Source organism: Pipistrellus kuhlii, unplaced genomic scaffold (assembly GCF_014108245.1).
Source record: "Pipistrellus kuhlii isolate mPipKuh1 unplaced genomic scaffold, mPipKuh1.p scaffold_m20_p_10, whole genome shotgun sequence".
Lineage (NCBI taxonomy): Eukaryota > Metazoa > Chordata > Mammalia > Chiroptera > Vespertilionidae > Pipistrellus > Pipistrellus kuhlii.
Window position 1 is genome coordinate 52,553,194 of NW_023425405.1, and position 13,492 is coordinate 52,566,685.

A 13,492-nucleotide genomic window follows, 5' to 3' on the forward strand; every position below is an offset into this window, starting at 1 on the left:
ACAGATATGACCAGTTCTGGGGCTCCCTGTATCCAATAAGTGTTGGGAAGAGTGGGCAACAGGGTTCATGATCTGGAAAATATATTTTGGGATAAATGTCCATCTTGGGTTTTGTCAGGGATGGTTCTCATAGCCACTCAGCTGTTCTCCATGAAAAAAAATTATATTATAGAAACATTGCTTGAGAAATATGAAGACTTGTCTACTATGTTCAGCCACTAAGCCCATCTTCCTATAAAGTGCTGTTGATCCAGGACTTGAGTATTAAACCTGTCTTTTATTTTTCTGTTACACAACAATACAGAAATCAGACACTGAAATACCTCAGTGACATATTCAGAAGCATGGAAATACTTTTGTGCTTTTTAAAATTAATTAAATGTCAGCACACAGATTATGACTCAGGGCACCCTAATTTCATTTATCATCTGGGTGCCTCTATGAAGGGACTAGACTGCAGTTGCTGGCAGATATGGGAGACGGAGCAATCCGTGGAACTCAGCTTCTCATTTTGTACCTCGGAGCTGTCTCATCAACATAACTGTCCCACACGCAGCAGCATTTTCACAACTACATTATGTTTCATGTGTAATAATAAGATTTAAAATTAATGTGGCATTTAATATCTATTGAGAAATTGTTATTTTAAGGTATTAACAATTACTCTAAATGTTTTCTTATTTATTTAATCCTCTCAACAACAGTGCTGTGAGGTAGATGTAATGATGATCTCCATTTGGCATTGAGAGCAGTGGCAAAGAGAAGTGATTAAGTGAAAGACCCAGATCTGTGAGACAGAGGAAGTCAGATAAGTCACAGTTATTTATTAAAGCAAGTCTGAGTAAAATGCCCAATATGTGAGCGAGCACTGTTGGCTTCCTGGGAAACGCAGATGTGCAGCAGAGAAGGCGAGGTGGAGGCTGGAAGCCCAGGCAGGAGTTAGTTGGGTTTGCACCTTGAAGGAGGGCTGTGGTGGGGCAGAAACCAGAAGAGGCTGTTATTGGGCGTCCTGGCACCTCTCGTGCTGTGGGTCCCACCAGCACAGTAGTCAATTCCCACATGTTTGACTATGAAGTTTATGGTCAAGACTGAAGTAGAATTATTAAAATATTTTCTTATTGTTTTTCTTAGCTAACTGGACTGAAGCTGGGGTTTTTGTTGAGATGATTAACTTCTAATGTGATACAATTTGGTTTGGTTTCTGTTGATACTAGTCTATAACCTTATTGTCAAAATGTTGAGTGGACATCATACAAGACATGAACACTTTTTCTCCTGTTCTGAAAATTGACGATTGTAATGGCCCGTGTCCAGTGGCAAACAAAAAGTGGAAATTCCCATGAACATCTGACATAGAGCCAGGAAACCAAGAAAAATCGCTTTCATCTCTCATCCATGTTGATATAAATCAGAAGCAACTCACAAGCTTAGAGTGAGGAAATGTTTCCAGCAGGGACATCCTGCTGTCTACCAGACTGTGTCACCGAGGAGGAGGCAGAAAAGTGAGGGCTCAGGCTGTCCAGGTGAGTGTGAGGAGGGTGTGAAAAGGTGAAGCAATAGGTCAGGTGTTCCTTTGAGATTTCTGAAGTCAGCATTTCCCTCAAACTTTCTTTTTTTAAATATATATTTTTATTGATTTCAGAGAGGAATGGAGAGGGAGAAAGATAGGAATATCAATGGTGAGAGAGAATCATTTGTCAGCTGCCTCCTGCACTCCCTATGCTGGGGATCAAGCCAGCAACCTGGGCATGTGCCCTGACCAGGAATCAAACATCCTCCTAAGTCATAGGCTGACAGTCAATCACTGAGCCAGGGTGGCTGGGCTTTCATTACACATTCTAGCTAAGTTTCTGGGTCCCAGTATCTGGTTACAAACAGCATAGTACATGACTCAAGTTCTGTGGGGAGGGAAGCTCAGGCTGGTGCCCAGCTGTGCAGCCTCTGTGGTGGCACATTTTGAGAAGGATGTGGGTGGGCACAGACCTGAAGATGGTTCTTGTGCAGCTGATCCTGGCAACTCTAATGCAGTGTCTGCCAGTCCAGCAGGCACAGAAGTACATGGCCTCATCTTTTTTCTCTAAGAAATGTATTGTCAACGTGGAAGAGGAAGTTTGAGAATACTTATTTGCCATAAGTTTGTTGTTCTTCCCAAAAACAGTGGCTGTGGAGGAAACGTATATTAAATATTCTATATTCTGATCTGGTTTCTGCCGGTACCAATAAATGTAATCACTTATAAAGGTGCTAGAGGACACCTTACAAGTTATCTGGACACTCTCACTCCTTGCCCTGGTGATTGATATTTCAGGTTGCTCCAACTTCAACTGCCCAAGGCCAACTGCAAGAAAAATTAAAATGAACATAAACTTCCATGAGCAAATGACATGTCCAGAGGTAATGATAGAGCATTTCTTGGGTCTGTCTGGTAGACTGAAATGATGGGGAAACTCACAAGCCCAGAGGGAGATGAAGATGACTGCTTCCAGGAGTGGCATCCTGTGCACCAAGCAGCTCACAGGGAGAAGCTCAGACACTGAGGTCCCTGTTAGCAGACCAGTGGAGGGGGCGGGGCTGGCTCTGGTTTCTCAGAAGAAGTGGTGGCTCAGATGCTCCCTGGGGTTCTTCAAGACCTGCTACAGATATGACCAGTTTTGGGGCTCTCTGTGTCCCATATCTTCTGGGAAGACTGGGTGAGAGGGTTCATAATCTGGAAAGAAATATTCTGAGATAAATGTGTCCATCTTGGGTTTTGTCAGGGATGGTTCTCATAGCCACTCAGCACTTCCCCATGAAATGCCATGTCACAGAAACATTTCTTCAGAAATATGAAGACTTACCTTCTGTGTTCTGTCCCTACCTCTATCTCTCTGTGATGTGCCATTGATTCAGGACTTGGGTACGAAACGTGGCCTTTATTTTTCTGTTACATAACAACACAAGAATCAGACACTGAAATACCTCATTGACAGTTTTTAAGACTAGATTCCCAATGCACAAAATTTGTGCAAGGGTGCGGTCCCTCGGCCTGGCTGGCCCACAATCAAAGTGCAAGTGTCTGACATGGAAGGGCAGGTCCCAGCTGACCTCTGGGCCCTGGGCAGCACCAGGCCACTCGAGCCTCCACTAGCCTCCACCTGAGTCTCACGCTGAAAAATGGTGAGTGTGCTGGACACTGCAGGTCAGGGAGCAGTGTGGGCCTCTGGGCCACCCAGCAGAACAGCACAGATGATAGGCAGTCCGTGCTCTCTCTCCAGGCCATCTCAGGTGCCTGGCTCATCCCCTGCAGGCCAGCCCTGGTGTCCTAGGGGAGCATAATAGGGGGAGTGAGAGCATGCTCTGGCAGACACCCTGCATTCTCCCTGCACCTCCATCCCTTTTACTCCCACCCCCAGGTAGCCTGCAAGATGTTGCAACATATTGCCCATGCCCTTCATGTTCTGCACCGCCCCCTGGTGGTCAGCGTAGGTATTATTGAGCAATCAAACTCCAGGTATAATTCCATGTGGAGGGGACAATTTGCATGTGAGGCTTTTATTATATAGGATGCCATATTCAGAAGCATGGAAGTAATTTTGTGCTTTTAGAAATTAATTGAAATGTCAGCACACAGATACCTGAGCACCACCACCAGAGTGTCATTTTTGTACTTCCTAAGAGTTTATTTTTAAGAAGTGGCCCATGCCCAGAGAAACAGGTGAGATAATGCTCAAAGGCTGGGTTCCTGATGATTCCTAGGGGATAGGTTATGTGGGGGGAGGGAAGGGGGGAGGAATCACTAATAATGGTGATTAAGAGAGTTAGAGTCATAGTCAAGGGCATGGTCTCTACTTATTGGTCCTGGATAGTTTAGGGCAGTGTTTCCCAACCTTCTCTCATGATGAGAATCACCTGGTGGAGTTGTTAAAACACAGATTCCTGAATCCCAACTAAGAAGTGCTAAACTAGAATTTTTGAGAACATACAGGTAAAATTGCATACCTAACTTAGTGCTCTGTATATAAAATCTGTCTTAGAGCACTAGTTAAGTATACAATTTTACCTATATGTTCCCAAAAATTCTAGTTTAGCACTTCTTAGTTGGGATTCAGGAATCTGTGTTTTAACAACTCCACCAGGTGATTCTCATCATGAGAGAAGGTTGGGAAACACTGGTCTAGAGGGCTTCATGATTAAGGGAGAAGCTGTGCAAGGGGAAAGGAAGCAGGCGAGTCAGGGTGCAGGATGAGGCCAGTTTTCATCAAAAGGAGAGAAAAGAGAATGAGTCAACACCTGTTCATGTCTTCCAGGGCCCTTCTGTGCACAAGCCAATGGATCCCTTCAGTCTAATAACATTTTGGGTTGTTACTTTCAGGGAGGGGCAGCCGTGGGGGGCTAGGAGGCCTTGTTCAGCTCCACTGTCTGTGCCAGTTTCCAGCAAAGCTTTCAGCCTGCTCTGAAGAATCTCAGCCTGGAGAAAGGGCCCTCCCTCTCTGCTTCTTTTTGTAAAGTTATGCTTCCTCTGCACAGATTGGCTCTCAGTCTTAGGCATGAGAAGGCACCCAGAGAGGTTATTTAAAAATATACAGTTTCTCAGCACCTTCTCGTTTTAATGAATTAGAATTTAAATGAATTGGAAGGTTTCTCCCCTTGGAGCCAAAATTATATGATGTTGCGGGGAGGGGCTGCTCCATTATGAGCTCTAGGTGCTGTGAGCAGGCTGGTGCTGCCTGGAACTCAGGTGCAGAAGGTCTGCAACCCAGCATATAGGCCAGGAACCCACTCACCTCAGGGACTCACACCTCTGGTCACAGTGGGGTGGAGAGCAAAGCACCTGGGTCTTAGGGACTCTCTCCTGTTTGGGCCAGCATGGCAGGAAGGGCTGGGCCCCAACCCCATGCACCTCTTACTTTGTGCTGAGGTGTTTGTTTGTTTGTTTGTTTTCCTGCAGTTGTGGCAGAAAGTGGGGCTACTGATACCCAGTGGGGAGTGGAATGTACCCCACCCAGTACCAGGTCCCTCCCCCAGACAGTCTACCTCTACTCAATTTATTCACAGCGAATTAATAATATTGGCTCCTTCAAAAATAAATAAATAGCCAAAATTGGTTTGGCTCAGTGGTAGAGCATTGGTCTGCGGACTGAAAGGTCCCAGGTTTGATTCCGGTCAAGGGCATGTACATTGGTTGCGGGCACACCCCCAGTGCGGGGTGTGCAGGAGGCAGCTGGTTGATGTTTCTCTCTCATCGATGTTTCTGGCTTTCTATCTCTCTCCCTTCCTCCTCTCTGTAAAATATCAATAAAATATATTAAAATAAAATAAATAAATGAATAAAATTATTAAACACCTACAGCCTCAAATCTTACTTTCATGGCACACACAGTCCTGAAGGGGAGACATAGGATAATCAGCTAATGAAAATATGAAGTGACTGGTATATTTCATGTTGGTTTGCACTCTGGGGGGTGGGGTGGGAAGCAGAGGGCAGGAGGTGGAGAAGCAGGTAGTGAGGGACAGCCTCTCTGGGAGTGTCAGTGAGACCTGCAGGAGATGCCCCCATCATAGTTATGTCTGTAGATATAAGAAACCTCTATCCTTTGAGATTTCGGAAGTCGGCATGTGCTTTACACTTTCCAACCAGGCTCCTCGTCCCCAGGAAATGGTTACAAACAAAGCAGTATATGACAGGTTCTGTGTGTGTGTGGAGAGGGGATTGGGGGGGAGGCTCAGGCTGGTGCCCAGCTGTGCAGCCTCTGTGGTGGCACATTTTAAGAAGGATGTGGGTGGGCACAGACCTGAAGATGGTTCTTGTGCAGCTGATCCTGGCAACTCTAACGCTGTGTCTGCCAGTCCAGCAGGCACAGAAGTACACGGCCTCATCCTCTTTCTCTAAGGAACTTATTCCCAAAGTGGAAGTGGAAGAGTGAAAATCTTTGCTTGCCTTAAGTTTGTTGTTCTTTCCACCAGTAACGGGGATGGAGATAACATATAATAAATGTTCTATACTCTGATCTGATTTCTGCCGGTACCAGTGAATGTAATCTCCACTAAAGGTGCTGGAGGACACCTTACAAGGTATCTGGACGCTCTCACTCCTTGCCCTGGAGATTGATATTTTAGGTTGCTCCAACTTCAACTGCCCAAGGCCAACTGCAAGAAAAAAAATAAAATAAACATAAACTTCCATGAGCAAATGACATGTCCAGAGGTAACAATAAAGCATTTCTTGGGTCTGCCTGGTAGACTGAAATGATGGGGGAACTCACAAGCCCAGAGGGAGATGAAGATGACTGCTTCCAGGAGTGGCATCCTGTGCAGCAAGCGGCTCACAGGGAGAAGCTCAGACACTGAGGTCCCTGTTAGCAGACCAGTGGAGGGGGCGGGGCTGGCTCTGGTTTCTCAGAAGAAGTGGTGGCTCAGATGCTCCCTGGAGTTCTTCATGACCTGCTACAGATATGACAGTTCTGGGGCTCCCTGAGTCCCATAAGTACAAGAAGACTAGGTAAGAGGGTTCATAATCTGGAAAGAAATATTCTGAGATAAATGTGTCCATCTTGGGTTTTGTCAGGGATGGTTCTCATAGCCACTCAGCACTTCCCCATGAAATGCCATGTTACAGAAACATTTCTTCAGAAATACGAAGACTTACCTCTGTGTTCTGTCCCTACCTACCCCTATCTCTCTGTGATGTGCCATTGATTCAGGACTTGGGTACGAAACGTGGCCTTTATTTTTCTGTTACATAACAACACAAGAATCAGACACTGAAATACCTCATTGACAGTTTTTAAGACTAGATTCCCAGTGCACAAAATTTGTGCAAGGGTGCGGTCCCTTGGCCTGGCTGGCAATCAAACCGGGCCACTTGAGTCTCCATTAGCCTCCACCTGAGTCACAGTGCTCAAGTCCCCACACTGAAAAATGGTGAGTGTGCTGGACACTGCAGGTCAGGGAGCAGTGTGGGCCTCTGGGCCACCCAGCAGAACAACACGCATGATGGGCAGTCTGTGCTCTCTCTCCAGGCTGGCCTTGCAGACTGGCTCCTGCACAAAGCCACAAGGAGCCTAACCAGCCCTTGCAGTCCCAGTGGCTGTGGCCCTGCTAATTCAGAAAATTCTGAGTGGGTGCAGGGCAGGCTCCTCAAGGGCGCCTGGCACCAGAGTGTGGGCTCTTCCCCTGCAGGCCAGCTCTGGCGTCCTAGGAGAGCATAACAGGGGGAGTGAGAGAGTGCTCTGACAGACAGCCCGCATTTTCCCTGCACCTCCATCCCTGTTACTCCCACCCCCAGGTAGCCTGCAAGAGGTTGCAACATATTGCCCATGCCCTTCATGTTCTGCACCGCCCACTGGTGCTCAGTGTATGTAATATTGAGCAATCAAACTCCAGGTATAATTCCATGTGGAGGGGACAATTTGCATGTTAGGCTTTTATTATATAGGATACCATATTCAGAAGCATGGAAGTACTTTTGTGCTTTTAGAAATTGAGATGTCAGCACACAGACACTTCAGCCCTGCCACCAGAGTGTCATTTTTGTACTTCCTAAGAGTTTATTTTTAAGAAGTGGCCCATGCCCAAAGACACAGGTGAGATAATGCTCAAAGGCTGGGTCCCTGATGGTTCCCAGAGGATGGGTTATGTGTGTGTGTGTGTGTGTGGGGATATCACTAATTATGGTGATTAAGAGAGTCAGAGTCACGGTCAAGGGAATGGTCTCTATTTATTGGTCCAGGATAATTTTTGGAATAATCAGTTTATCTTGCCCAGATGTCAGTTGACCAAAAACTCTTGTCTCTAGAGTCAACACACCTGATGCTGTTTCCAAAAATGACTTGATGCCAAGCAGAACCTCATGGTCCAGAGAGCTTCATGATTAAGGGAGAAGCTATGCAAGGGGAAAGAAAGCAGGTGAGTCAGGGTACAGGATGAGGCCAGTTTTCATAAAAAGGAGAGAAAAGAGAATGAGTCAACACCTGTTCATGTCTTCTAGGGCCCTTCTGTGCACCAGCCAATGGACCCCTTCAGTCCAATAACATTTTGGGTTTTTACTTTCAGGAGGGGCAGCCATGGGGGGCTAGGAGGGCGGGAGGTGGAGAAGCAGGTGGTGAGGGACCGCCTCTCTGAGACTGTCAGTGAGACCTGCAGGAGATGCCCCCAACATAGTTATGTCTGTAGATACAAAAAACCTCTCTCCTTTGAGATTTCGGAAGTTGACATGTGCTTTACACTTTCCAACCAGGCTCCTCATTGCCAGGAAATGGTTACAAACAAAACAGTATATGACAGGTTCTGTGTGTGTGTGGAGAGGGGGTTGGGGGGGAGGCTCAGGCTCGTGCCCAGCTGTGCAACCTCTGTGGTGGCACATTTTAAGAAGGATGTGGGTGGGCACAGACCTGAAGATGGTTCTTGTGCAGCTGATCCTGGCAACTCTAACGCTGTGTCTGCCAGTCCAGCAGGCACAGAAGTACACGGCCTCATCCTCTTTCTCTAAGGAACTTATTCCCAAAGTGGAAGTGGAAGAGTCAAAATCTTTGCTTGCCTCAAGTTTGTTGTTCTTCCCACCAATATTGGTGATGGATTTAACATATAATAAATATTCTATACTCTGATCTGGTTTCTGCCAGTACCAGTAAATGTAATCTCTGCGAAAGGTGCCAGAGGACACCTTACAACGTATCTGGACGCTTTCACCCCTTGCCCTGGTGATTGATTTTTCAGGTTGCTCCAACTTCAACTGCCCAAGGCCAACTGCAAGAAAAAATAAAATAAACATAAACTTCCATGAGCAAATGACATGTAAACAGGTAACAATAAAGCATTTCTTGGGTCTGTCTGGTAGACTGAAATGATGGGGAAACTCACAAGCCCAGAGGGAGATGAAGACGACTGCTTCCAGGAGTGGCATCCTGTGTACCAAGCAGCTCACAGGGAGAAGCTCAAACACTGAGGTCCCTGTTAGCAGACCAGTGGAGAGGGCGGGGCTGGCTCTGGTTTCTCAGAAGAAGTGGTGGCTCAGATGCTCCCTGAGGTTCTTCATGACTTGCTACAGCTATGACCAGTTCTGGGCTCCCTGTGTACCATAAGTGCAGGGAAGACTGGGTTAGAGGGTTCATGATCTGGAAAGAAAATGTTCTGGGACAAATGTGTCCATCTTGGGTTTTGTCAGGAATGGTTACCACAGCCACTCACCACTTCGCCATGAAATACCATGCCATAGAAGCATTGCTTCAGAAGTATGAAGACTCACCTGCTATGTTCAGCCCCTCAGCCCATCTTTCTGTGAAGTGCTGTTGATTCAGGACTTGGGTACCTTTATTTTTCTGTTACACTACAACACAGAAATCAGACACTGAAATACCTCATTGACGTTAGTTAAGACTAGATTCCCAGTGCATGAAATATGTACATGTGTGGGGTCCCTAGGCCTGGCTAGCGATTGAAGCACAAGTGTGTGGCGTGGATGGGCAGGTCCCAGCTGACTTCTCGGCTTTGGCAGCACCTGGCCCCGCAGGCCTCTGCCTACCTCCACCTGAGTCAAGGTGCCCGAGTCCCCACACGAAGTGGTGAGCATGGCTTGACACTGCAGGACTGGGAGCGGTGTGGGCCTCTGGGCCACCCAGTGGCACAGCGTGGAAGCCAGGTGGTCAGTGAGCTGTCTCAGGGCGGGCCTCACAAACCGGCTCCAGCTCTAAGCCACGGGGAGCCCGACCAACCCCTGGGTCCAGCGACTGAGGCCAGGCTAACCTGGAAGACGCTGTGTGGGTGCAGGGCAGGCTCTCCATGGGTGCCCAGCACTTGAGTGTGGAGGCTTCTCTTGCATGCGAGCCCTAGTGTCCCGGGAGAGAGTAACGGGGAGAGAGAGCGTGCTCGGGCAGGCACCCTGCATTCTCAATGCACCTCTGTCCCTGTCACCTCCACCCCCAGACAGCCTGTGAGGGTGCTGGTTGCTGTCATCAGGGCTAGCCTCTGGTGTTTACTGAAAAGTCTTTGCGCCCATGCTTCATGGTCCTGTCCAGTGCTTGCACTGCTGCCAGTGTCCGATGCTGGCCCAATCTCTTAGTGTGTAGTCAGTGGGTGGGTGCCGTGGCTGCCAGCCCCAATTGCCCCTCAAAGCTTCTCCACCTCTCCCTGCTTCTGAGGGGCAATCGGGGCTGGCAGCCGCCACTCGCACCCACTGCCAGCAATAGCTCTGCTCACACCCGCTTCCAGCACCAGAGCTGCCACTCCCACCCGCTGCCGGGGCCCAGCAACAGTTCTAGTCCCGATTGCTTGGGGACATTCATGGGTGTGAGCAGAGGCTACTGGCCCTGAATTCCCCTGAGGGCTTCTCCACCTCTCCCTGCTCCTGAGGGGTGAGAGGGGCAGCAGGTGCTGCTGGTACCCACTGAAGGTGCCAGCCCTGCTCACATCCACTGCTGGTGCCGGCCCCAGTTGGTCTGCACAGTCAGTGGGTGTGAGCATGGCTGGTGCCATCAGTGCGGGAGTGGGGCTGCAGGCAGATATGGGACTGGGGGCCCAGCAGGAGGGGCCAGGTGGGGGCACAGAGGATAGACCAAGACCCACCCCTGTGCCTACCACCTCCTTATGCCCGACAATTTCTTTCAAGGTGCATGAATTCATGCACTGGGCCCCTGGTGTGATAATAATGGCTCCAGCCATCCCTTCCCCTCTCAGCCTGAAACCTGGGTGGTGAGATGATGGAAAGTGCCACAGGAGCTGTGCTCTCAGTCCCCAGGCAAGACTTTAATTGGTTGGGACATAGTGTCAAATGAAGCTTTGGGAGCACAATTCATGGAATCGGCTGGAAGCTGATGTGCAAGCATAAGCCAAAGTGGCTTCCTGGGAAGCTCAGGAAGCGTTGCAGACAAGGTGAGGCTGAGGCCAAAAGCCCAGCTGGGGAGGCGGGTGCTGGTTGCAGTTGCCACTGTTGGGAAGGATGTGGGTGTGGGCACAAATCCAAGGCAGGGATCTTGTGTGAGTTGTCTCCACAGTTCTAGGACTGTGAGTCTTCCCCACAAAGACCGTGTGCTCCACCCAGCACAGTAGTAAGTACCCGTATCTTCTTTTCCTACGAAATATATGCGCAGGGTTGAACTGAGGAGTTGAGAATTCTTTCTTGCCTCGACTTTGTTTCTCTTCTCATCTGCATGGCTTCGAACGGGGCCTTTTGTGGAGATCACGTAAATCAGATGCTCCAAAGCCTGGTTCGGTTTCTGCCGGTACCAGTGAATGACGTCCTTTTCAAAACTGGTGCTTGTTATCTTGCAGCCTATGTTAATGCTTTCCCCTACTTCTGCGGCAATGGACATCCGGGACTGCTCCAATGTGGATAACCCAAGTCCAACTGTATGCAAAAGAAGAGAATTTCCAATGAGCTTCTGACAATAGAAGAAACATTAGAGAATTTCTTTGCTCCCTCATCTAGACTGAAATGGTCAAGGAGTGTGACTCACGAGCCCAGAAGGACACGAAGGTGAATGCTTCCAGCAGTGGCATCCTGTGGACAGGCGGTGTACTCCAAGAGAAGGCAGACAGTGGAGACCTGGGGGCAGGGCACCTCAAGTCAGTGGCACCTACAATGGGTGTGGCCTAACTGGGGAGGGGGAAGGAAGTGGTGGGTCAGGCAGGACCTTGCGCCGTTCTTACTGGCTGCTGGTCCTAGGTTACTCTTTTCTGTGGGCCACACGATCTCCAGAAAAGGCTCATGTTCTCCACAGAGCTCTTTAGCATGAATGTGAAGGAGCCATGGACATGCTGGTAAAGATGCTTATTGAAGAAACTTTGGAGAAACAAGGTAAAGATAAATATAAAAAGACCCATAATTATATCACAAGACCAAATCTATTACCAGTATGGTGTTAACATCTAGATTTCTTCTTTGCATGTATGTGGATAGCAGTGTGATTTTGTGGACGACAAGTATATTGAACATGTGCAGGGTTATGTGTTCTTCTCCTTTCAGTTCACCTGATATTCGGAGCTCCTTCCCATGTCATTAAAGCATTTCTTAAAAATATATTTTAATTGATTTTAGAGAGAGAGGAAGGGAGAGGGAGACCGAGAGGGAGAAATATCTATGTGAGAAAGAAACATCGATCGGTTGCCTTCCATATGTATTTCAACCTGCAACTTGGGCATACGCCCTGACCAGCAATTGAACTGGTGACCTTCAGTGTATGGGACAATGCTCAGCCAACTGAACCACACTGGCAGGGCTTAAAGCATTTTTAAAAATATATATGTTTTTGCCGGAACCGGTTTGGTTCAATGGATAGAGCATTGGCTTGGGGATTGAAGGGTCCTGGGTTCGATTCCGGTCAAGGGCATGTACCTTGTTGCAGGCATATCCCCAGTAGGGGGTGTGCAGGAGGCAGCTGATCTCTCATCAATGTTTCTGGCTCTCTATCTCTCTCCCTTCCTCTCTGTATAAAATCAATAAAATATATTTAAAAAAATATCTATCTATATATATATATAGATATTTTTTTTTATTGATTTTTTACAGAGAGGAAGGGAGAGAGATAGAGAGCTAGAAACGTCGATGAGAGAGAAACACCGACCAGCTGCCTCTTGCACACCCCCTACTGGGGATGTGCCCGCAACCAATGTACATGCCCCTGACCGGAATCGAACCTGGGACCTTTTAGCCCGCAGACCGACGCTCTACCACTGAGCCAAACCAGTTTTGGCAAAGCATTTTTTTAAATGTGTGCAACTAATTATGGTTCATCTCTGTCACTTAGAAGCTGCCTGACCCTGTGCAAATTTCTTCATCTCTTTGTGCCTCAGATTCCTCACCTGGAAATGGATGCAATAATAATGCCTATTTCAAAAAGTTAAGCAGACTAAATAACTAAAGGCACCCAGTACAGTTTCTGGCATATTGTACATTTGTAGTAATTCTTAGATATTATTGTTACTTACTACTATCATCTAAAAGCTGTCAACTGATTCTCTTATGGTTGCCTCTGAAATCTTTGTATGTATCAGGGCTCCTTTAGCCCTGGACAGCAGTTGTCCCTGAAACCTATGTCCAGTCCTGTAACATCCTGTGCGGGGGCAGATGTGAACTCAGACTAGCTTGGGTCTTTCTGAGGAGAAAAGAGAGGAAAGAGCTGGCTCAGACAGCTTGATTTTCCTCCTGAGACCATTGTCCTATTTTCCCTCTTGTGCAATAAATACCATTTCTGAGATGATAACACTGGGAGTTGAATGTTGAGGAGGAAGAAGGTGGTAGTTCAGAAGACCTGTGGTGATTATAAAGTTGTTCACATTTAAGTTTTCCTTTCCACCATGGACTGTGTGTTTCCCTGGGTGGAGCTGAAACAATGAAGACGTTTCTCAGGAGTAGAGTGAAGCCGATTGGATCAGGCAAGAGGAACAGACCTGAGCAAAGCAGAAGTGTCCAGCTGAAGAGGAGCCTCATCTCAGGGCCACCTTGCCCCAGGGTCTCCTCGCAGCCATGCTGCTTAATGAATGAGTTGTGATTCTGTTGAGCTGTTCCACAGCTGTGCTG

At 47.8% G+C, this 13,492-nt stretch overlaps 1 gene segment (V, D, J or C); it reads right to left on the reverse strand.

The window, feature by feature from the left end:
- Positions 1 to 10,700: 10,700 nt before the first annotated feature.
- Positions 10,701 to 11,495, reverse strand: LOC118714601. The segment is given in 2 exon segments: positions 10,701 to 11,320; positions 11,430 to 11,495. Coding segments are annotated over 2 exon segments (663 nt in total).
- Between the last annotated feature and the right edge of the window lie 1,997 nt (positions 11,496 to 13,492).